Source organism: Paroedura picta, chromosome 16 (assembly GCF_049243985.1).
Source record: "Paroedura picta isolate Pp20150507F chromosome 16, Ppicta_v3.0, whole genome shotgun sequence".
In the NCBI taxonomy this organism is placed as follows: Eukaryota; Metazoa; Chordata; class Lepidosauria; order Squamata; family Gekkonidae; genus Paroedura; species Paroedura picta.
The window spans coordinates 22,227,707-22,251,358 of NC_135384.1; the positions used below are offsets into that span (position 1 = coordinate 22,227,707).

The 23,652-nt window shown below is 44.4% G+C and overlaps 1 protein-coding gene across 2 annotated transcripts in view; it reads right to left on the reverse strand.

The window, feature by feature from the left end:
• Positions 1–645: 645 nt before the first annotated feature.
• IGF2BP1 (insulin like growth factor 2 mRNA binding protein 1) overlaps positions 646–23,652 on the reverse strand; it is a 78,893-nt gene continuing 55,886 nt past the window's right edge. For both annotated transcript variants that reach the window (XM_077315463.1, XM_077315462.1), the window contains 11 exons: positions 21,849–21,912; positions 19,686–19,967; positions 18,440–18,574; positions 17,653–17,775; positions 15,807–15,942; positions 15,024–15,146; positions 14,256–14,372; positions 12,376–12,450; positions 10,495–10,626; positions 8,388–8,501; positions 646–6,933 (listed from right to left, as the gene is read on the reverse strand). In XM_077315463.1, the coding sequence (XP_077171578.1) occupies positions 6,841–6,933; positions 8,388–8,501; positions 10,495–10,626; positions 12,376–12,450; positions 14,256–14,372; positions 15,024–15,146; positions 15,807–15,942; positions 17,653–17,775; positions 18,440–18,574; positions 19,686–19,967; positions 21,849–21,912 (1,394 nt within the window). In that variant the 3' untranslated portion in view covers positions 646–6,840. The remainder of the gene's footprint in view (positions 6,934–8,387; positions 8,502–10,494; positions 10,627–12,375; positions 12,451–14,255; positions 14,373–15,023; positions 15,147–15,806; positions 15,943–17,652; positions 17,776–18,439; positions 18,575–19,685; positions 19,968–21,848; positions 21,913–23,652) is intronic.

The following is a 23,652-nucleotide window of genomic DNA, read 5'->3' on the forward strand; positions in this document are numbered from 1 at the left end:
GGTCTTAATACTGCCTCTCTCCAAAGGTTAATGTCATACTCATGTCTGGCTTTTGGAAAATGCCAAATGTTGTTCCCGCTCTCACCCCAACCAAACTTTACGTATTCAGCTCAAAATTCTAAAACAGAGCACAGCAACAATTCGATTCCAAGAGCGCTGAAGGGATCTTCTGTCCCTCGCTGTTTTAAGGATGCAATTTGAACCCCAATACCCAAAATTGCTTGCTGTCAAAAAACAAAGCCCAACACACCTTATTTGCTATGGCTGATGTCTGAATAAAAACAAAAATAAAAAAAACCCTGATCTATGCAAGTCTGTATTAAAAGCAGAGAAGCCAGAGATTTTTAAATAAGGAAATTAGTTTCTCTCCCTCCCCCTTCCATTGGGTCTAGAGAAACACGTGCATTCAAAGCAAAGCCCTCCCATCTGACCCTCCCTAAATTATATATTTCATTGCTGGTTTCTATCTGGCAACTTTCTAGGTTTATCAACGGCCTCAAAACATGATCCAGGCCTACAATGAGAGATTCTATGCAGAAAAGCAGATTAGAAACCTTCAACGTTTAGACAGATCTAGAAGCAGGTGGCTTTGGGAAATGGTTTTTCCAACCTCCAGTTGCTACAAGGGAAGGGTGGTTCTTTAAAAAAAAAAAAAGTATACATTTAGCGGCCATATATAGCACCCCTCAAGAACCCAGAATTTCCTAGCATGTAAACTGGTGAAGACTTTCTGGGCCACAAATTAACATCAGCTTGGTGTTTCGCAAATTAACTGACAGCCAATGATCTTTGAAAAATTACATGTGCAGAGGGTTATCTACTCCAGGCACAATGGAGAAAGTATATGTGATTTTTCAAATAACAACAAAAGAAAACAACCCTCCACAAACCTTTTGAACAATGGCAGCTAGGCTTGCATCTTTTCCGTGAGAAAGTACAAAAACCACGCAAAAAAAAATTGGCTCCCATTTCTTCTCTTCTTTAAAAAATAATGGTCTGTTTCTCCTCAGGAAAACTGAGGCAATCTTTGTCAAATATTTCACAGCACCATAGCGGAAAAGAGGGCCCCTTATTTACAAGATGAAGAGTTGGTTCCCAATTCATGGGCTTTGAGGAAAAGTCATTCTTGTTTGGCTGTTCCGTCAACCGTCTCCTCAACTGGCCTTTTCAATGTAAACACACTTAACTGGTTGATTTCTTTGGTTTCCATGCAGCAACAAGCACGTTTTGGCATTTGGGAAACCATGTGGGCTTACTCTCTATTTCCTTCTTCCATGAGGGTATTTGTCTGCTGGTCATCCCACATGGCTGCTTGTAGACATGATGTAGTCTGGTCCCTAATGAAGAGAACCTATGAAGGACCAGTTGTTTTCAAGGGGGTTCTCCTTGCATTTTGTCAATACTGGGAGTGCAAACAAAGCTTTGGCAAACCCCTAGTGATTAAAAACATGCATAAAAAGCCCAAACTTGATACCAAATGAGAAACCAACCAGAGAGGGGGGGGAAAAAATCATCTACACCAGAATAACCAACCACACAATGCTAACCCTGTAGATCAACTGTAAACTCACCCTAGCTTTCAGATTATGTATCCTTAGAATCAGCCAGTTTGCAGACCTGCAAGTTTATGTTTCACTTGATAGACCACATCCATTTATGCACATCCATTTATGCACTGTAATTAAAACTCCCTCGGGTTCTAATTGATTCCACGTTCCTGAGGGGCGGAATATTGTCATTTTATTCCTATAGTAAGGCAACAAGTAAATTGCTAATTTGGAAGGGGGGGGAGGGGAGCAATCTGCCATCTTTTCCGCTACGTCTGAAAATCTCTGTCGTTCTCCATAGAGAGCTTAATACACTGCTGACCTGCATAATAACTTCTGGCTCATAAGAAATTATGAAACTTAACTTCTCTTTTCATTAAAAAAATAAAATATTCAAGACTATCAGCTTTTATATAAAATATCAGCAAGCCCAAAAAACAAAACAATTGCTGAGGTAATTTCATACCTTGAGGTAGCTTTTTTTTTTTCTCCCCCATTTTTTCTCTTTTTTCTGTTTTTTCCCCCCCTTTCCCTTAAAACACACAGCAATGCCTGACCTATCTGCACACACCACTTTGTTGCAAGGTAGGAAAAGGACAGTAATTGCTTCCATGTAAACAGTGAGATCCATGCAGCTCCTTAAATCAAAGACATCGGTTGAGTTTTAGGCACATAGAAATACATTGGAAGTCAAACTCTACTGCTCTTAACAATCTTGGGTAAACCCAGACAATTGATGTTAAGTCCAATCGGAACACAAGTCTAGTCTCTGCTAAAATATAGATCAATGTTTATCACAAAGAAGGTTGCTCTCCCCAGTCCCCCCAAATTCCTAACACTATTGGTGTTCTTGAAACCCAAGTGAGCATGCCTTAGGACAGGAGTAGTCAAACTGCGGCCCTCCAGATGTCCATGGACTACAATCCCCATGAGCCCCTGCCAGCATTCGCTGGCAGGGGCTCATGGGGATTGTAGCCCATGGACATCTGGAGGGCCGCAGTTTGACTACCCCTGCCTTAGGATCACAGGTTTAGCCTTAAAACCCTGATTTACATCACAAAACATGTTTCTAAAGTCCAGTTACTCCAACCGAATACTACTAGCAGGGAACAGAGGACCCCCAAAATTAATTAATGCCAGAATGTTCATATTTAAATCAACTGTACAGAGCAGCCTCAGGGTGGAATTAAGACCTCTGGACATGATTTTCCACCAAGGCTTTGCAGATAGCCTATGGGTTTAAGGGGAATAACCAATCCTTTTGGGCCAGTACCCATCACAAACCGCCATGGAAAGGACAAGTAACCAGGAGAAATAAGATCACTTTCATTTTAATACAATGATAATGTTTCCCCCTCTGGCAATCTCAAGGCCTGCTTTGATGTTCTTTAAGAGCAAACAGCTGTAGATTTGTTTAAATATCACTAAGGCGGCAATGCAATGCACTTATTTGGAAGTAGGCCCCAATTATTTCAGTAGGCCCCAATTAATTCATGCAACCAAGTGCAGGAACAGGCTGTAAGGCTGTGATCCTATCCATGCTAACTTGGAAGTAACCCTAGGAGCGAGGAAAGGACTCTGCTACCCCAAGATTCACAAAGGCTTACAAGAACCAGGTAGTGATTTCAGCCCACTGGTTTCTGGCAGAGGGATTAACATGGATTACCTGAGTTTAGAGCTCTCTGGAGCACCACGGGAAAAGTTTCCCTTGAAAGAATGGCCAGATTAACAAAAAATAAAAGTCTATATTTAACGCAGAGATGAAACTTGGTTCTGTGAGCAGGGCTGCTATGCAAGCAATTCCTGTCCTCCACAACACTCACAATCCATTTGAATGGGTTTGCACTTTTTTTTTTCCTTTCTTTTTAAATTTCGCGTAAGAGTGACTGGGATCAGTAACCGCATTACATTCTTCTGAAGTCTATATTTGGTATGGCCTCACAAAGGCCTCTCTCTATGGCAGAAAAATTACTCCCCCACTAATTTCTGTGTGTGTGATCGATTTTTTAAGCGTTCCTTTCCCAACCTTCCCCCACATCTTGTGGGTATTTTCAGCTCCCTTCCTTCCTTCTCCCAAAGAAATCCAACCTCTCCAAATATAATCATTATTAATTATCCTTTTCTGGGAGACTGTGGTTCGAGTGAAACGGATGCACGGCAGTATCCGGGCAGTTGGGGGTTAGCCGATTGGAGTTATCTATTTTGTCAGATGTTCCCAGGTGAGAATTCGCTTTCCCAGATCAAGATCCACCTGTTCCATGGAGGAGATGACGAGATGGCCAGTGCTATCCTAAACAGAGCTGCACCCTTCTAAGTGCACTGCAGTTAACTGGTGCAACTCTGCTGTGGACTGTACTCTGCCTCCATCTAATAGCACTGCGATGCTGCAAGACTACTGAGCTCCCCACACAAAGCCTTGGGCATCATGGAACAAAGTGCACATGGCTTTCTGCTGCCCTCTGGATCAAGATGGCCAATCAAGACTTCAGTTTCCCAGTCTGTCAAAGCGCAGAGGGGCTCACTAAATGCAGGGCTTCCAGTCCTTCAAGAGCACCAAAGACGATCCAGCCGATGGAATCTCTCCCCTCCCCTTTCTGCCCCAGCAGAGCAGCAACATCATGTGAGGGGCTTCTGAATGAGGCAGATGCCCTGGCCTTCTCCAAATATGACCGCTCTAGAGAAGGGGGCTGGACAATCTAATTCTCATAGCTTAGGATTCTTATTTATTCTGGGCAAGTGAACTGAAAATGGGTTACTTTTAGGGGACAGTAGTAATAATAATTAACATAATATAGCACATACTCTAGCCCTTGGATTGTCCTACACCTGGGGTGGGCAAACTGTGGCCCTCCAGATGTCCATGGACTACAATTCCCATGAGCCCCTGCCAGCATTCGCTGGCAGGGACTCATGGGAATTGTAGTCCACGGACATCTGGAGGGCCACAGTTTGCCCACCACTGCCCTACATGCAAGAAAGAAGTTTTGCCTAAAAGGTAGGCAATGCCAAATATAATGCAGTCCAGGGTCTTGTGCTGCACAGCACTTGAGGTCACTTTGTTGATTTGCCAAAGCACACTGGCTGACAGCACCATCCTGAATACAGTTATACCCTCCTGTTGACTTCAATGGGCTTAAGGGTTTAAGTCCATTGTGCTTTGGATAGCAAAGGAAGTTGGTTGCAGAATGAAGCATATACCCTGAGACAGTTTGGGCCTTAGATTTAGCCATGGTTTAATCTTGACAGGACTTCTATATCAAAATCTGTATCCTCAAAATCAAAAGATGCATGATGTTTGATTTGCAGTTCCCATGCTCTTTCTAAAAATCTTCCTTGCATGGATATGTCTGGGTTTCCCAGGTGAAACCTGGCTTCTCACCTTAGCTTTAAAAAGAAAAGAGAGAGGCGGGGGGGGGGGGGGAAACCTAGACTTGTGAGTCTCGTGCCAAAACCCAAACAAAAACAAAGGAAAATCCAAACATTTTTCTTTTAAAAAAAAAAACAAATCTGAAAATATTTGCACCCTGTGACTTCAGCTTTATCTGACTACTTGTATAGTCAGAATTCCTATCAACAGATGTATGCCCTAGGTGAATTAAAACTTTGACATGTTTTCCCAGTTGTTTCGCTTTACTATCATTTTAGGGGTGGGTGGAAGTGAATTTACTACTTTCCTAGATCAGTAGAGCTTTTTAAAAGAAAATGGCATAATTCAGACATTTTACCATCCTGTACGTTGTAAAACTTAGCAGTTTGGCATGATTGAATTGGCAGTACTATAGTTTGCAACCAGAATTTTTTTTAAAAAAACATGGTTTGCAGTGAGTCAAACAAGGTATGGTTTACTGTGATAAATGAACTAACAAATTAAAGTTGGCAACATTGTTATGCCTGGAAAGCCTCTGAACTCCAGAAATATGAGTGGCTAGAAGTAGACACGTAGTTCTAAACTATGTTCTGCTCATATGTTTAGAGAGTCAAACCCGGGTTTGGGTTCTCAACTATGACTAGTGTAAACCATGGTTTGTTGTGATGCCTGAATCAAACCACCATTTGAAATCCAGAAAATACTAAATAAAGGCAGTGTTACTAGCTTATTTTCCCTACCTACTTTGGTTTAGAATCTGATGGTCAATTTGATGTACCGGGGGGGGGGGGGGATCCATTAATATGCACATGTAATTCTAGATCAGTAAAAGAATTATTATTATTAAAGTGACAGGAAATCCCTGAAGGACACATGTGCCAAAAAGAATTCCACTGGGGTGCAAGATCAGTGTGATTCCATTTCTGAACTGGAAGCATTTTGATCCAGAGGCAGCCTTTGGGTCTCCTAACCCTAACATGGCCACAGAAACATGGAACAAACCAGACTGTAGAGGCTGCTGCGGTGATTTCAGTTTTTGAATTGTAATGCCGCATCTGGAGATGAAACCAGCAACATTAGCAACAACGCTCCTGCTTGGCAAGCAGCATACAGAAGTTGCAAGGAAAGAGCAATCCATGCAATCAAATACTTGGGGGCTGTCTTTCCGAACACAGAAATGCTAGTCCAAGCAAGGTTCTTGTCCCGCTGCTCCACAGCTGGGGATAGCTGGGGTCATAAAGTTAAAACCAGCTCCAACTATCTGGAGATAATGAAGAGATTCTGGAAAGGGGTCCCCCCACCCTATCAATCACTGACTTTTACAGTAACCAAAGTGTGGGAATCTAATGGAACCTGGTTATTCAAATGGTGGGAAATGCTAGACAACACCAAGGGGTCTAGCCCCACCCAGTTTTCATCTCATGAAATGTACAACTCTGGTTGGAGGACAGGAAATTGCCCAAGTAAAGAAAATCCTTTGGGAGGGGGAAGGAGAGGGAGACGGGATGTTACTCTCCTCTGCGCTTGATCTAACACACAGCAAACTGCATGTGTGAACTCTTTCTGCCCTTTAGGACCATTTCGCACAAACACACACCCTGATCAATTGGAAACAGATTCTGGGGTCTGATTTAAAAAATTTTCCCTACCAGCTCATCCAATTTTGCCCCTTCATATATTTATAAGCTGCATGCCTGAGGAGCCAATCAGGCAGAAATCATATCTGCCTTTGGCTCCTGAGACCTTAAGTCACCCGTCTACATGGAAATTACTAATACCCGCCTATGGTAAACTGATTCCCAGGCACTCTTAGGGGTTCCACATCAGCATGTCACTCTTTCTGCTTGGCGTTCATTTCATCCGTTGTCATTGTCATCCGTTTGTCCATCTTTTTTCTTTCTCACACACCCGGGGTAAAGCATCTTCCTATTTCCTTCGTGCCTGCGTCTGGCTGTTCTGTCCCTTCTGATGCTGCTGTTTCACCTGAGCGAGGATATCACGTATTTTCCGTTGCGCCATCTGGCAAGAAAGAGGGAGGGGGGGAGGCCTAATGCAGCAATGAAATTTCTCTTGTCCAGGCAAGGTTCTTGGGAGTTTCTGGTTGTGGATGGATAAATATTTATCACTGTAACCAACTACAAGTCAGTGACCTTTCTCTCTGCCTTACACCCCTCAAAGAGCTCTGTGATCTCCAACCGGCTCGTGATCCCTGGCCCCAAGGAAGTCTGCTTGACCTCAACCAGGGCCACAGCCTTCTTTGGCGTGGCCCCCACCTGGTGGAACAAGGTCCCAGAGGAGATCAGGGCCCTAACAGAACTAAAAGAGTTCCACAGGGCCTGCAAAAGGGAGCTCTTCCGTCAGGCATTTGGTTGAGGTCAACTTGAACTAAAACATCTGGGCCCCTGAACCTCCCTCCCTTGAACCCATGCGACAGGCACGACCAACCATAGGCCTGTTAGATTGTTCACCGTGTTACAGTGTTATTTCTCTACTAGGAACAAAGCCCATTTTTAGAAATGGGCATGTGGAGGGTTGGGGAAAAGGCAGCTCCAGGCTGGGTCCGGAGCTTGCATTGGTGCAAAAGTGCTCCCCGGGTCCAGGAGAGGACGCCTCCCCCGGGGACTGGGGAGCGTTTTTAAAGGCGGCTGGACTTGCTAAAAGGCTTCCCAGGCCCCGGGGAGGGTGCGGGGGGGCTCGGCGACACGGCCAGCAGTCTCCCCGCGGTCTGGGGAGCCGTTCTGGGGTAGAGGGCAGGAGCCAGCGGGCCTACCTTTGCTCTCGGTGGCCAGGTGAGTAATGGCCGCTGTGGAGCGAAGGTTCGCTCTTGTGGGGGGTGGGCCGGGTTGTTGGCCGGGTAAACAGCCAATCAGCAGCCGCACGCTGGTAGTTTTTGGGCTGGACTGACAAGCGGAGAGCCCAATCGGGAGCACGAACCCTTCCTCATCCCGGACAGGGCCCGCCCTCAGTGCCCTTACTGTTTTATTTCTTCCGCTCCGCGAGGAGCGGTTAAAGATTGTTATTATTATTGTTACCTTTCATTCATGATACTCATTGAGTTTGATGTATTGTTCTTTTTAGTTCTATGTGAACTGCCCTGAGCCTTAGGGGAGGGCAGTATACAAATCTAATAAAATAAATAAATGAATATGTTCAATAGACTATTCAGTAATACAGTCTTTAAAACATAGTAATAGTATCTGTACGTGCCTGGTTCACAGACTTTCACCCTACAGGATGCAATTCCAATGGCTACATTAAGAAAATGGCTTAGGTTTAACCTAGAATTTCTGCAGGCTCAAGGGAGGCCTTTGTTTTCAGCCATTCCTCTCCCCCCCCCCCCAGCTAGAACCCTGCTTTTGGGTATGTTGGGCCAAACTTTGTGTATCGTTTTTGTTAAGAAACATGCCTTTGAGTTGTCACGGACCACATTCACTACAACCCCCTGGGACAAATGACCAATCTCAGCATCCTACCTGGCTGGCATAGAAATGTCCTATGATTTTAACAATCACTTGTTCATTCTCATCAGGGGTTTGGTCCCGGGGGACGACTACCTCAGCCGCCGTCAGGTTCTGCAGTTCATTGACCTGCAAGTGGGGAAAACAGCGATCTTTTAACTGTAATGAACAAATAAACCCCCAACCCCCATCTCAATAGTGCCTGCCAAGAGATACCCTCGCAAGACGGCATGCTCCATTTCTAGCTCTCTCCACAGGAGGGGGTGGAATTATGGGAAGATGATTGTCAGCTTGCCTCATTCTAGACAGAACATTTTCTTTCTCTCCTGCTGCAGGTGTTTATAGCTAGGGTATGTCCTGCAACACCACCTCTTGGGCAACAGCTGAAGGTCAAGAGTTTAAGGCTCTCTGCCCCTGGATTATAGCCGTGAACTGATGGACAAAAGCTTCGGATGCCTTGCTTACTTTCTGGGTTTTTTGCTTTTTTGATATGATGTAAGACTGTCTTATGAGCCTCTTGTGGCGCAGAGTGGTAAGGCAGCCGTCTGAAAGCTTTGCCCATGAGGTTGGGAGTTCGATCCCAGCAGCCGGCTCAAGGTTGACTCAGCCTTCCATCCTTCCGAGGTCGGTAAAATGAGTACCCAGCTTGCTTGCTGGGGGGTAAACGGTAACGACTGGGGAAGGCACTGGCAAACCACCCCGTATTGAGTCTGCCATGAAAACGCTGGAGGGCGTCACCCCAAGGGTCAGACATGACTCGGTACTTGCACAGGGGATACCTTTACCTTTAAGACTGTCTTCTTTCTAAAAGTTGCTGTGGGTCCTCATTGGAGAAGAAAGCAGGATCAAACTAGATCAACTATGTAAGTAAACAAGCCCACACACCTCTCATGATGAGCCCATCTGTCCTTTTAATTTATTTAAATACTTTGATACCCACATTTCTCCAAGGCATTCTATGACCCTAGTTGGTTAAGGATCAATAATTTTATATATATATGTATACATACACACCAGTTTGATAAAACCACCAGCAATAAGATAACACATGATTATTGGTGGTTCTCCCACTTTACATAATGTTCCATGTAAACCACCCAGAGCTGTAAAGAATGGGCGGTATAAAAATCCAAATAAATTTTAAAAAAATTATTGCCATGTCACATCTTCAATGGTCAGAAACAAGGACTTTTAAGTGGTAGCACCTATCTTACGGAATCAGCTCCCCAAAGAAATTAGGCAAACAACTTGGCTATTTAGGTCTTGTTACATTTGTAAAGCCTCTTTTTAAATGAGCTTTTAACTTGTGGGGAAAGACACAATATTTATGGTAGGTGCATCCGAATAATTGAGAGTTTTCTTGAGACATGTGATTTTCAACACTTTGCCATTTAGTTTTAATTTGTTGTCAATGAAAATTGTTTTGCATCTTTAATTATGACAAACAACCCCTTGAGTTACAAGGAAAGAGAAAGATGTAAATCCTGGAGTACTTAAATAAATAGGCCAGTTTCAATGTACTGTAATAATTTCTGAGTAGAAGCGGAAAGAAGTTTGGGAAACGCAGACGTAGGACATACTGCAGCTCTAAAATCACCAAGACTCAAATGCTACCATCATAATTGTTCTAACAAAAGCCATTCCTACTCCACATGCATGTCTTTGCTGAAGTGAGGCTAGTGGCTTATGCTGCAACACAATGGGGAATTTTTAAAAGTCCCTGGCCTGAACCTCACGAGGTTCATCAAACTCCAGAACTCCTAGGCTTCTGAACCTCGCTAAAGACTTCTAAAATTAATTCTTCCAACTTACTGATTCAATATTGTTCTACCTGCATTGTTACAGACTGCGTTCTAGTGAAGTTAGTGAAATGTCAGACAGGGATCTGGGAGACCTGGAGCAAATCCCTCACTCTGCCATGGGGTGAACTTGAGCTAGTCACATGCTCAGTCTAACCTGCCTCAGAAGGCTGCAGTTAGGATAACACAGGTGAGATGAGAAAGATGTAAGTCATTCTGGATCCCCATTGGCAAGCAAGAAGGGGTGTAAAGGAAATCAATGAATAAATAAGGCCACCTGCCCAGGTTTCCAAAATGGCTGATACATCAAACCTTCAACTCACCGTCTTGCCTCCTTTGCCAATGACCCTCCCTGCAGCCGAGGCTGGGACTCGGATGTGCGTCTCTAGCTTCACTTCTTCTTTGGGCCCAAAAAAGTTCTCCTCTTTCAGCTTGCCATAAATTCGCCCTTGAGCCTGTAGAGTGAAGAAACGAGAAATCTGTTCAGCTCCACAGTTTAGCCTTGCTCCATCCAAATAACCCAGGCCTGGCTATGCTTTAAAGTCAGAGCTCAGAGTGTTTAGAAACCATAGAAGAATCTCTTATTTAATGGGGACACATAAAACATCTCAGTGTGCATGACACTAATGGCAGCAAGTTCAGACTTAACGTGTTTCAATGATACTGATTTTCCTCAGAGGTAATATACACCAATATACACGTACAGCATTTCTTTTCCAATTTTCAACAGGGGGGTAAGTACTTCTATGATCTAGATCCAGGTGGGTAGCTGTGTTGGTCTGAAGTAGCACAACAAAAAATGAGTCCAATGGCGTCTTTAAGGCCAACAAAGATTTATTCAAGGTGTGAGTTTTCGTGTGCAGGCCCACTTCCTCAGACAAAATGGAACAAGAATCATAAGAGTACAGATTTACCTTTTCTATATATCTGAACTCTTACGAATCTTGTTCTATTTAGTCTGAGGAAGTGCACCTGCACTCGAAAGCTCACACCTGGAATAAATCTTTGTTGGTCTTAAAGGCCCCAATGGACCTTTTTGTTGTACTTTTTTTTTTTTTGTTGTTGTACTTTTTTGTTGTTTTTTTTTTGTTGTACTTTTTTGTTGTACTTTTTGTTGTACTTTGTTGTGGTTCTGGTCCTGCAATATATCCCTATTGATTCTGACCTTTTCCCAGGGGAGGAATAGAAATATGTGCTGGCTGAGAATTTTACCTGGCATATAACAATCATAACCCCGTTAAAAAAATGTTTGCACAACTGTGTGTATGTAGTAGAGAGTTTAGCCATCTGCATGGTGTGCTGTCTGCCTAACACACCCACAGAGGCCCTCCCGAGCTTCCTGCAATTTCCTGGGCACTGCAATTTCCAAGGTTATTAATCCTGGGGGACTTCAACATTGACGTGGAGAAATCGGGCTCCTCACAAGGCTTGGGCCTGGTGTCAGCCACGGAGACACTAGGACTCTCTCAGTTTGTAATCGGCCCCACATACCTGTCAATAAACCTGACCTCCCCAAACTTTCACGTTGAATGCATACGTTCAATACTGCAGACTCCCATCCTATAGTCTGCTCCAGAGATTTATTCCTTCCACCACTGCCAAGCCAGGCAGCAGCTCCTATCCCTGAAGGACAATGTGACAGGAAGGATTTTAACCCAGTTTAATAATTTTTTTTAAAAAAATAACTTAGACTTAAGGAGTAATTGGATTATGTTTTATATGTAACGTTATTGACCTGTTTGTTTGTTGAAAACCCACACAGGGCCCTTGGGAGGGTGGCACTAATAAATGAATGAATGAATGAATGAATGAATGAATGAATGAATGAATGATGAAAACAGTTAGAGCTCTCACTCAGTTAGAAAGCCCTATTTGGTCATACGACGAAGTAATTGAAATATTATTCAATGTAATTTGCATACAAGAATTCTGAGAAATTAATATTTTTCTTTTTTAGAGCATGCACACAGGTGTCTTAACAGGTACCAAAATTTCTTCTTTTGTAGACTGGAAATGCTTCTTGGGTCTTTGTTATTTTTGCCACGTACTGTGTATTGTTTCTACAAAGTACTGGTATTTTAAAATCTATGGTCTAAATATGACAAATAATCTTTAGAACTCTGTCAGTAAGAAGCCAGTTCCCATCTATATCAGCAATGGCTTTCTGGCAAAGAATCGGGCAGGCTAAAATGGAGGAAACAAACCTTGAATTGGGCTTCTGGCGGTCCAGTGATGATCACCATCCGCACTTTTGAATCCGGCGTCTCTGGAGGTGCAATCTGGAACACCAAAGAGGGAAGGACGTGAGACAAACCGATTAACTGAGAATCTAATTGGGAGGCAAAACTGACTTTGGTGGGGTGGCTATTTTGAGCTGTGTCAGAAACCATATGTGGCCGAACAGTTAAGACTCCTTTCATCAAACTCTGGAAAGCTCATCCCCTGAAAATCTTGTTCGTCTCTAAAGCACATGTTTCTCCTTGTGTTTTTGTAAACTACAACTGAATTCCAGGGGATTGCTTGGCTGTTTTGACAAAGAATTATCATATGGCTGTATCTGGTTGTGTGACACAGTCTGCTAGTGTAACAGAGTTAATTTTTGCTATATATTCCCTGTCATGTAAGGAGTTTACAGTCTGACAAAGAGTGCTTGCACTCGAAAGCTCACGCCCTGAATAAATCTTTGTGGGCCTTAAAGGTGCTACTGGACTGATTTTATTGTCTTATAAAACCCCCATTAAAAAGAAAAAAAAAGATTCCAACATGGCGAACCCCCCCCCCCCACACACACACACACACACACTACAGGAGGAGTGAGAAAGGAGGTCGATGATATACTACTCATACCCAGGGTAGGGAGGGATTAATCTACCTCACCGACCCCAGCCTCAACCATAAACCTGGTGGAAGAGCTCCATTTTGCAGGCCCTGCAGAATGCTGAAAGTTCCCACAAGGCTGAAGCGATCGGACCCCGCCATGTTCCAAGCAGGTAACAGTCATGGCTACAGAAGGAGCCCTGTTACCTAATGGGAAAGAAACTACAGCAATTTGAAAGGGTGGGGAAGCCTTCAGGACATACAGCTATTCCACTGATTTTGAATCCATCAGCACTGCCACAATAAAATGTAGGCTAGCAGATTCAAAGCTGAGGTGAGAAACCACTCCATGCCCTCCTCCAAGTAACAACATTTCAAATACATAATTGGCACAATCAAATCTTCAGGATTTAATCAGAAGCCTTGCTGGTCAAACAGCTCACCTGATCCCACCAACTTTCTAAAAGCACCTGGAGGGTACCAGGAAAGGGGTGGGCAGGTGCCATGGCCTCCACAGGCACCACATTGTGGACCCTGGGGTTGAAATGCTGGACTCAAACCTGGAAGACCAGGATTCTAATCTCCAGTCAGCCATGAAGTGTGCTGAGTGAATTTTTACGTATTTACTTCTGAAAATTCTTCGGCCCTTTGTGGTTCAAGGAGGCTTACAGTAATAGTTATAACATTTCCTGTTAAAACCAGAAAATAACAAACCCCAAATGTCTTTCTCCCCTAAAAGACGATTGGCGGGCAAAGCCCCTCAAAAGCACTGGCAAACCAGCAAGCCTTGCAGGACCTCCTGAAGATCTTCAAAGAGGGGGTTCCCTTCCCCCTCGTCAGGAAGCCCATTTCCACAAAGCAGGAGCCACAGATCAGCCTAACTGGTGGGTCAGCCAACAGATGGCTGCCTGAAGACCACAGCTGGAGCACAGAGACAGTCAGTGATCTGTCACAACCCAGCCAAACATACAATAAAGCGGTGACAATAAAACAGGTAAGGTGGCTACGTATGGTGTCCTGAGTTCCTCTGAAGAACATCTCCCAGGAAATTCCCCAGTGCAAGTTCCGGAGAAAGGACAGGAGAGGGGTACAAGATGGGATACGACCAGGTTTTCCACTGGTGAGAATATGAGAAGCAGCCCCTGAATGGGCAAATGAGAAAGCTACACTTAGGAACGGCGGGCCTGTGTGAGCAAAGGCCATCGTGAAATTGCACAGAAAATCTGGCAAGGACAGAAGTGTTCAGGAGACAGAAAGAAATGACAACCTTGATCGAGGCACTTGCGAATCTGGAGAGCTGCTTGATATGTTGTCCTTTCTTGCCGATGATCGCGCCCACAGCCTGGGCAGGGATGAAGACGTGCACCGTCTCTTGCTCAGGAGGCTGCCGAGAGAAGGTTTTTGTGTGCCTGTTGATTAGTTATTGATTCAAACTGCATCGCACAACAGGATAAATAAGGGCTGCCTGTCATGCAGCCTCATCTGCTAGCCAAGTAGCTCTGATGTCACCGAACATTTATGCACACTCTGCCAGCTGTGAGAAAAGGACAGCTGCCAGGCCAGGTTTCACCACAGAGTTTACGGCAATTCCTAGAGCTACCATATGCCACTTCTGGGTTCCCCCCAGAAGTGTTGTAGCAACACCAATGATTTAGCACCCCCCCACCTCTTACCAATAGTAGCCAGGCTCAGTGTGGCAACCCCAGAGAAGGCCCCTGGCCTAGTTCTAAACAAAACTGAAGGGCTAAATATGCGGCTTTGACTGTATGACTGTTGACTGTAAGAAGAAGACTTTTGTATAACTGGATGATGCTCCATACCAAAGCAAAACAAAATCTACACACTGAAAGTCCAATATCAGGGAGAAGGATCTAGCCTATCCGTTTCCCTGACATGCTAGCTTTCTGTGTGAAGGAATTTTATGCAAACAGCATAAAAATGCCACCAAAGAAACATGTGAAATGTGGAAAATAACAAAGAATACAAGTGGTGACTGGTCTCCCACATGAATGCAGGGTTTAGCCTGTCAACCTACCAAAAAAGAACTATATGGGGCTGCTCCAGAGACGCTACTGGGAGGAGGTGGCACTGCGTTGGAAGAGGCAGGAAAGAGGCCAACGGCAGCTAGGTTAAGACCAGGTATCAGGTGCGACTGCAGCTGTAAGAAAGAGGAAAGTAAAATCAGATAAGCATCATCATATAATAATAAATGTAGTGATTTTATTTTATTTTTTTGACCCTTAACACAGAGCGCTTTGCTTTTACCTTAACAGACAAAAGTTGTTTGCAGCTTGTTGGGGTCCAAAATAATAATTCATAAGCAAACTACAATCCACTTAACCTTTGATTAGGACCAGATACGATTACACAAAGACATCACCTCGCGCGAATCCCATTGGCCTTTTTAACTACCGAGTCACACTGCAGACTCATGTTCAGTGTATGGTCTACCCCAGATGCAGAAAACTCTGTGTGAATCAAATTAGGGGCTAATTTACTGAGAGCTGTCTCTGCCTTCCTCCGGGGAGGAAAAAGGGGAGTCCTGTAACATACTGTCAGATGGATTAGTTAGTTGGATATTGGACATATTCAAGATGGACGTATTCTTAATTCAAAGCTCTCCCTCTGCAGTTCTTCTGCAGCCTTTCATTTAGCCCAGTAAATGATCACAGCTTCACACACAAATCAACAAGCATTTCTAGTCCACCAGAAGTGACATGAGATGGAAAACCTCCAATTACAGACTGTGCCAGCTGCTTGTGGAAGAGCGTAAGTGCGGAAGGAAGGGAAGGAAAACATTCAACCTGTGCCCACTCACGCTCATGGCTGCTACGTCGTTCTCGTAGGCCTCCCTCACTTTCTTCATGATCTCTTGCTCTGCTCGGCAGCAGTTCTCAATGGAGCCTTTCACAGTGATGGTCCTTTCAGGGTTGTAAAGGGTCAAGTCCTGCAGACTTTGGGGGGCAAAAAGGGACTGTCAAAAACACCCGTTTGTTCATGCTTTCAAAGAGTCATACTTGGCGTTTCCTTCATTCAAGGGGACTGGCAACTGACAAAGGGATAAATCCATACAAAAAGCTTTCACTGGACAGAACTCTTTTAGGTCAAGCAACAAAACGTGTGTTGGATGCCAGGAGATACATCAAGCTGAACCAAAAGACGTTCTCCAAAGCCCTGTTTCACAAAGCCTCCAGAAAGGGGGAAGATTTCAAGCCTGCTTGTCTGAGCCATCCCAAGACATGGGATTTTGCAATGGATCTTGCCACGGTCAGGATCTGCCAGGCGACAAATACCACACAACAAAAGCTTTCCAGAAGATGTCAGGGAGGTCTATATAGAACAGCAGTTCTCAACCTTCCCACTGCCACGACCCCCGGTGTGGTGGTGGTGACCCAAAGGGTTGTGCACTCTGGCATGCTGGCAATCGTGAAAGGCCAAGGTGGCCAAGGCCTTCCATGATCACCAGCATGCATGCAATCCTACGACTCCCTTTGGGTTGCCAAGGCCACCGCTACCGCCACAGAAGCAGGTAAATCAGCAGCTTCTCAACCTTCCCCTTTGGGTTGCTGAGGCCATGGCGGCGCTTCAGTGAAAGGGACGATCGACCCCCCCTGGGAGTTGTGACCCCCAGATTGAGAACCGCTGATATAGAACCTACTACTCCAGCTTCTGCTCCCAGTTCTGAGGTCGACTCATTTACAACAGAAAACCATTCACCAGAGCAGCCTGTGCAGTCAGCAATTCTGACATGTGTGACGCACCATGCACAAAACTCAGGGAGGGCACGGCAATGCTGTCAGATCACCAAGTGGTGGAAACTTTAGGGAGCCCAATCTATGACCAAGCTGCAACATTATCCTTGCTTGTAAGTTCTATGTTTTCTTGTGTGTTCTGTTCCACACGTGTTTTGTTCCGTCTAACTGCTGAATGAACAGTACACTGGTTTATGTCCAGCACATCACTGGTTCATGTCCAGATTCAGACTGCGGGTTTTTATGCCAAACATAAAGCAAAATCAAGTTGAATTGACCATTAGAGTGAGCAAGACATGAGCAGAACGGGGGGAGGGAACAAAGAAAGGAACTTACAAGCAAGGAAAATGAGAATGCAGAAAAGACCTATGTCAGGGAAGAGTGGCAAGATTTTTGGTGTCCTGAAGCTGATGCTACATGTTGGAGGTAGAAGAAAATGCCCCACCAGTGTTTATCCCTGGGGGACAGAAAGCAAAGAAACCACCCTCCATCAGAATGCTTTACAACAGGGGTAGTCAACCTGTGGTCCTCCAGATGTCCACGGACTACAACTCCCATGAGCCTGTGTAATCAGCTGCAAATGATTGGCAAAGTGCATTGAAAGTCCACTGACATATGTGAAAGTAGCTTCCTTATTTCAAGGTCGCTCAGTGAACTTCATGACAGGATAGGGATTTGAACTCAGGACACACAATCCTAGAGTGACAGCTTAATAACTATACCATGCTGACTCTCTGGTGAGAAACATGGCTGATATTCCTCCTTCCCTCTGCAAAGTGAGAGCATGGCCCCTAAGGGATGTTCTCATTCATACTTAGCACCAGGAAGGAGGGACATACCATGTTCCACAAGGCGAGAAGACTTAACGTGGGATGTGGTGGTGGTGGTGATGGAAGAAATCAAAAGACTTACGAGGAGATGGTGATCTTTGTCTCTGTGTCCTGCTCCACCTTCTTCAGATTTCGACCCTCTTTGCCAATCAGCCGTCCCACAAAGTTGTTATGGGCCAGGATTTTCAAGGGCACTTCGTCAGCACTTGAGAGGGAAATATAAATTAAGAGGGTTGTCAAGGACTGGTATATCCTGCCCCACTGCTGGTCAATTCGGCCTACCTGTTAGGTTTACATTCAGGTAGAGCAAGCTCCAAAACGTGGCCCTTTCCAGATTCTGAATGAGCACAGATGAGGAGGGGTGGGGGAGGTTTGTCCCATGCCAATAGACAGAGCAGGGGTTGTTCCTTAAGATGCAATCAAGATGATATTCCTCTCTCTGCAGAGCAATCTACTGACATACTGCAGCCAATCAGGGCTCTTCCACATTCTCGTGTTTATGACTTGTGTATTTCTATTGCTTGTAGGTGTGTGTGTGTGTGGGGGGGGGGATGATTCTTTTCTACATGTGTTTTGCTCCCACAATTGGATATTATATCTCTAGATGTCCAGAATAGCTCCAGATTTTAAGTGCAAGGAGCTCTGCTGGACATATCGAATTAACCCCCTAGTGAGAACAAACCACAAGAGGAAAAGACCCACACCCACAAAAGCCAGAGGTGATGAAATTGAGAGTGTGGAAGAACCCTCAAAGTAGACAGTACTGGATTTGATAAACCAGTGAGCTGGACTCTCTGAGGCTGTTCTGTAAGGAGTGGGAGAAACAAGCCCTTTTCTCCAAGGTCAGGCCAACAACCGCCCATCCTTACGTCTTGGTATCTTTTGCCTCCTTCTGCATGATTTCCAAGATCATCTTGCAAGCTGCAGAGCACCCCTCGGGCGTTGAATGGATGCTGATGGCTTTCTCGGCTGCCCCTGCATTCTCCTTCCGGTGCACATCAATTCTGTGCAGGGCGGGGAGGAAGAGAAGAAAAGATGCTTTAATGCAGAAACTTGAAAACAGACAGAGACTCTGACAAGAGACTCAGAAGCCCGACAGGCAGCAAAACAGAAGCTTCAAATCCTAAGTTCCCCTTCAGGGATGGTTGTATAATTCAGGGGTAGTCAACCTGTGGTCCTCCAGATGTTCATGGACTACAATTCCCATGAGCCCCTGCCAGGGGCTCATGGGAATTGTAGTCCATGAACATCTGGAGGACCACAGGTTGACTACCCCTGGTATAATGTACTGACCTAAGGTGATTTCCCAATTATCTGCCAGCCCCACTTGTTCCAGAAAATCGTGCCCCTCAATCCCCACCCAGGCCTCTTTAAAACAACACTTTGAGCCAGATATACCCACTCCCAAAGCCTTCTTGTTCAGCCACCATTTCTGCTTGTTGGTTGCCAGGGCAATTAGAATGATGGCTGAACTGGGAGGAAATAAAGTTTGAGAAGACCTACAGGGTGAGAATGCCTTGCTGCTCTGTTAGTAATAAAGACAGATGTGGCAAAAACTTCATGTTACAAAACGTTAGGCATAAAATGTAGCGAAAACGTAAAGAGGACTATTTTCTTCCCTGGTCAGAGGCAGCAGCAGCAGCAGCAGCAATACAGAGAAAAACAGTTGGGGAGCTTACAGGGAAAAAAATCCTTCTAATATGATAAATATATTGCTTGCCCTCTCTTCCACCTTTTATAAGAGCCAAAATTTACTTCCAGGAAAAAAAAAATCATCGTATGGTGATAGCAGGGCCATCTTAGGAGTCTTATAGGCCCCTGGACAAAGCAGGGCAGTGGGGCCCTCTCTACATGACCACTCCCAAGAATAAAAACTTAATTATCAATAAAACTAAATTTAAATTTATTGGTATCTCCAGAAGAAACATGCCGTACGGCAAAGATTAATCAACACGAGCCTTGAACTTGAAAAACAAAAAGTCAACATATAAATGGTATTCCACTGGTAAACCCTACTGATGGAGATGATACAGTATGAAATTACAATGAATTATTTACTATTGATGACGATCAAGTGTTTAACACAAACATATAGCTAAATAACTGTGGCCTTACTTGGACTGTGTCTGCTTGGTTATGTTGCGGATGGTGGCGCCCTCTTTGCCAATGATGGCTCCCACGTACTGGGTGGGAACCAGAAGTCGGAGGGGTATGTCTACGGGCTGCTGTTTCACGGGTGCTCCAGAAGCCACAGGAGAACCCTGCCTTGGGGCACCCCGTGTGCCGAAGCCTCCCCGGCGCCCATTCTCCGCGCCTTGCATGGTCTGTTCATCGGGGATGTAGGAGACCTTCAGTGCGTGGTTTTCCAGCTGGTGTCCATTCAGTTTCATGATGGCTCTGAAGAGGCAGCCAAGGAACAAAATGGCGGCAGGGGGAAACACACACACATACAAATTCTTAGGTGAATCTCAGATGTGAAGTTCGTGAGTTAGTTTGCCAACTACAGACAGTGCAGGATGGGCCACAACCTAAAATTTATTTGCTTCATTTATATGTCAATGTTCTTTCCCATGGAGATTCAAAATGGCTTTTATTTTTCTTGAGTAGTTAAGGCCAAGCATTCCCCAAATTTACCGAGCAGCCAGCCTGCACATTAAGCTGAAAATCTAACGAAGAATCCTAGATCCTCAAAATCAGAGATATGGCTATCAAGAGCCTCTCTCTGGTTACCTGTCACAAAAGAGGAGAGCAGATACACCTAATTTCCCGGCATGCACCATCATCATATTATATAAATATAATAAATAAAATAAATATGACTGCTTAAAGGGATTTATCAGTCATTGGAAAGCTTAGGTTCACATTACAAAGGATGAATTGGTGACTAAGTTTTTTCCCAGCTTGACCCTTTGTAAGTGTTTCACCCAAAGCAATAATTCTCTGAACTTGTCAAGAGGGAGCCTCTTTGTATCTTACAGGACCATTCAATACCCAGTTTTAAACAAATGTGCAATTTTCAGGACTCACTTGCAAAGTAACTTTCTCCTTCTCCAGCATAAATAACAGGAATCTCTTTTCATTTCATGTTAGCCATTGATAAACATACAGCATTTGCACCCTGTAGCCATTATACAACCTAGCCAAAACTAAAAACCAAATTTCTATACGACTGTATGTATTTGATTTTTGATTCCTGTTCATTTATCCTCTGCTTTTCCCCTCAATTGGGACCCAAAAGCAGATTTACTCTCATATCAATCGAGTGAGATAGATTAGGCTGAGAATATGTAACTGGCCCGGGAAGTTTCTGTGGCCAAGCGGAAATTTGAAATCAGGTGTCTCTACCGCTACATAGTGCTGACTCTCTGCTTAGCCCATTCATCGCTTGAGCATGATGAGACTGGACTGCAGTTCCCAGAAGTTACCTATAGATGGAGATGTTGGCATGAACAAGGCCCCATCGTGGGACAACCTGATCCCAACATCCCATATAAGCTGCAACCTGTAATTCCAGTGACTTGAATGCTAACCTCAATATTGCTGCCCCTCCATTACATTTGCACACTGCATTATGGCTGGAGGAGAGAGACAGAGGGGCTCGAGGTAGGAACCCATCATGCTATGCGGGTTGATTGAGACCAGGGTTTAACAGGCACATGGCTTACAAGGAGTAACTCCTGATCTTTCTTTTTTTAATGTGAGGATCCGAACTGGCAAATGCCAGTTAAGAAGAAGGAAATGTAACATTTCCAGGGATTTTCTACCAGTTTTGCGGGAAGATGGCATCGATGGGACCACTCGCCCACACAATGGCGGATGCAAGGTCTCCACGCAACTCTTTTTCTCTGTCTAGGCATGTGGAGGTGGAATCAAAACACTCAAATTAGAGTAGCTCAAGATAGTACACTAACTTTCAAAAGCAGGAGACTTCAAATAACAGTAAAGCAGAGTAAAATATAACTTATGGAGCAAGATAGCCAACGTTTCTATCTGGACACCATCTTGAAACCCCTGTTGCTATCCTGAGTCAAAATACTCCGCGTCCTCATGGTGAGCAGCTAGCCTTGCTGTGGAACTTCCACCTTGCTGCAGAAGTTCTCTTGGGTAACTGTTGGCCAGTCTCACTCTCGTCCTGATCTGCATTGCAGGGTTGTTTGTGAGGACGGGAAGCAGGAAGGACAGTGCTGCAAGCCGTTTTGGGGTCTTGGGTGAGGAGTAAAGCGGGCTACCTCGGTACAAATAGATCACTGTATACCACTGCAAGCTCTTTTCACTTACTGTCTGGTTTGCTCCCGGTTGGCATATGTGACATTGACAACTGCTGTCTCGCTGTCTGTGTTCACTGACACAAAGAAAGAGAAACCTTACTTAATTCATAAGGAGATGACTGGCTGAAGTATATGACTATTTCTTTTAAAGTGCATTCGACACTTTCCCTCCCGCACAGGCTCTCAGGATGGCTTACGACAGGGGTAGTCAAACTGCGGCCCTCCAGATGTCCATGGACTACATTTCCCATGAGCCCCTGCCAGCGAATGCTGGCAGGGGCTCATGGGAAGTGTAGTCCATGGACATCTGGAGGGCTGCAGTTTGACTACCCCTGACTTATGAACTAGAAAGCTTCCTAACACAATAAAAACAACAATCAATTAGAACTCACTCTACGGCTCTAAAAAGACCTCAAAAGCCATCAACAGCCTAAGACCCAAATGAAATTCTGAGCACTTAAACAGAACAACCCAGCAACTTTAAAATCTTACAAAACGTTTAAAAAAACCATCGTGCTAATTAATTAAGACAGCAATAAAACAGCATGGCATTAAATATCCAGTAAGAATAATAACAAGCCAGGAAAAAAAGAACTTTAAAGGAATGAATAGATGACTATAATAATAATAATCTCTATTTTTCTAACCCACCCTTCCTGTAAGGCTCAAAGCTGGTAACATCAATCAGTAAAACAGTCATAAATAACCTTAAAAGTACCCAAAACAGTTAAAACATTTTTGAACTTCCTATGTGTCAGCCAATTAACTCCATCACTGAGGAGGGATCCCATTTTGGGGATGGTTTTTTTCTTTCGATGTTGCCTCTCAATGTTTGGGCAGGTGTTCTATGAGGGAGGCCACCCAGTTAGCTGTTATGGCTGTCCCTTAAGACTCCCTTAAGTATGAAGGGTGTCCCTTAAGTATGACGTCTCTTAGGATTCCCAGGAAGATTAGAACAGAAGACATCTCCCTCTCCCATGGGCAGACAGAGCCTAGAAGGGGAAAGGGCAATCCAATAGAACTGGAGCTCATCAGTCACTTCACTTCCTGTCTCTGTCACTAACAGAAAGCAAAGGCAGTCTATATTGAAGGTGGGGAGCAAAACAGTCGCTGTATTCAGATGCCACAACAAAATATTTTGTGTTTACTCGTCATGGGTGCAAATGCATCTTGCTATCAGGCTCATGCACTCCCCTCGGACATGGAGCGCAACTGAAACCTCCCGGGCAGGGGAAGCCTTTTTATTAAACTCCAAATTTGCGGTTCAGTTCTACTGCAAGTGCTCTAGCATTTGTGTCCCTGTGTTCCCCTGCCCTCTGAAACTGACATTCTGAAATAAGATTAAACCAAAGAATCCCAGTTTGTAAGAAGGAAACAAATAGCATTCAGTTACTTACCTGGTATTAGACTTGACGGGTTGCTGTTGTCAGGTAAAAGTATCAGTCATGGTTTGTATTTTGCTTGTTTATCTGTGGTTTTACACAGATATACTTGGAGGTTTTTGTTAATTTCTCTGCTGAGAGTTGGTTTGCTCTGCTATTCTGCTTATGTTAATTTTGGGCCTTTGGTATGTTTAGTATATGTGTTTGTGGAGGGCTGTTTGCAAGGGGGTTTGAGCTGATTTAGTGTGACTGTATTGTTTTGTATTGTTTCTGCTGCGGCTTCTGGCAAGATCTTACGTTCTTTCTAATTCATCAACTTGTATCCAACCATCTGTGGACGTGGGCTTATAACAGAGTACAACTTTCCCTCTTCCCTCCCCCAGCCCCTCTGAAATTTTGTTCAGGAGGAGGTCAGTGGAGAACTTATGGGGT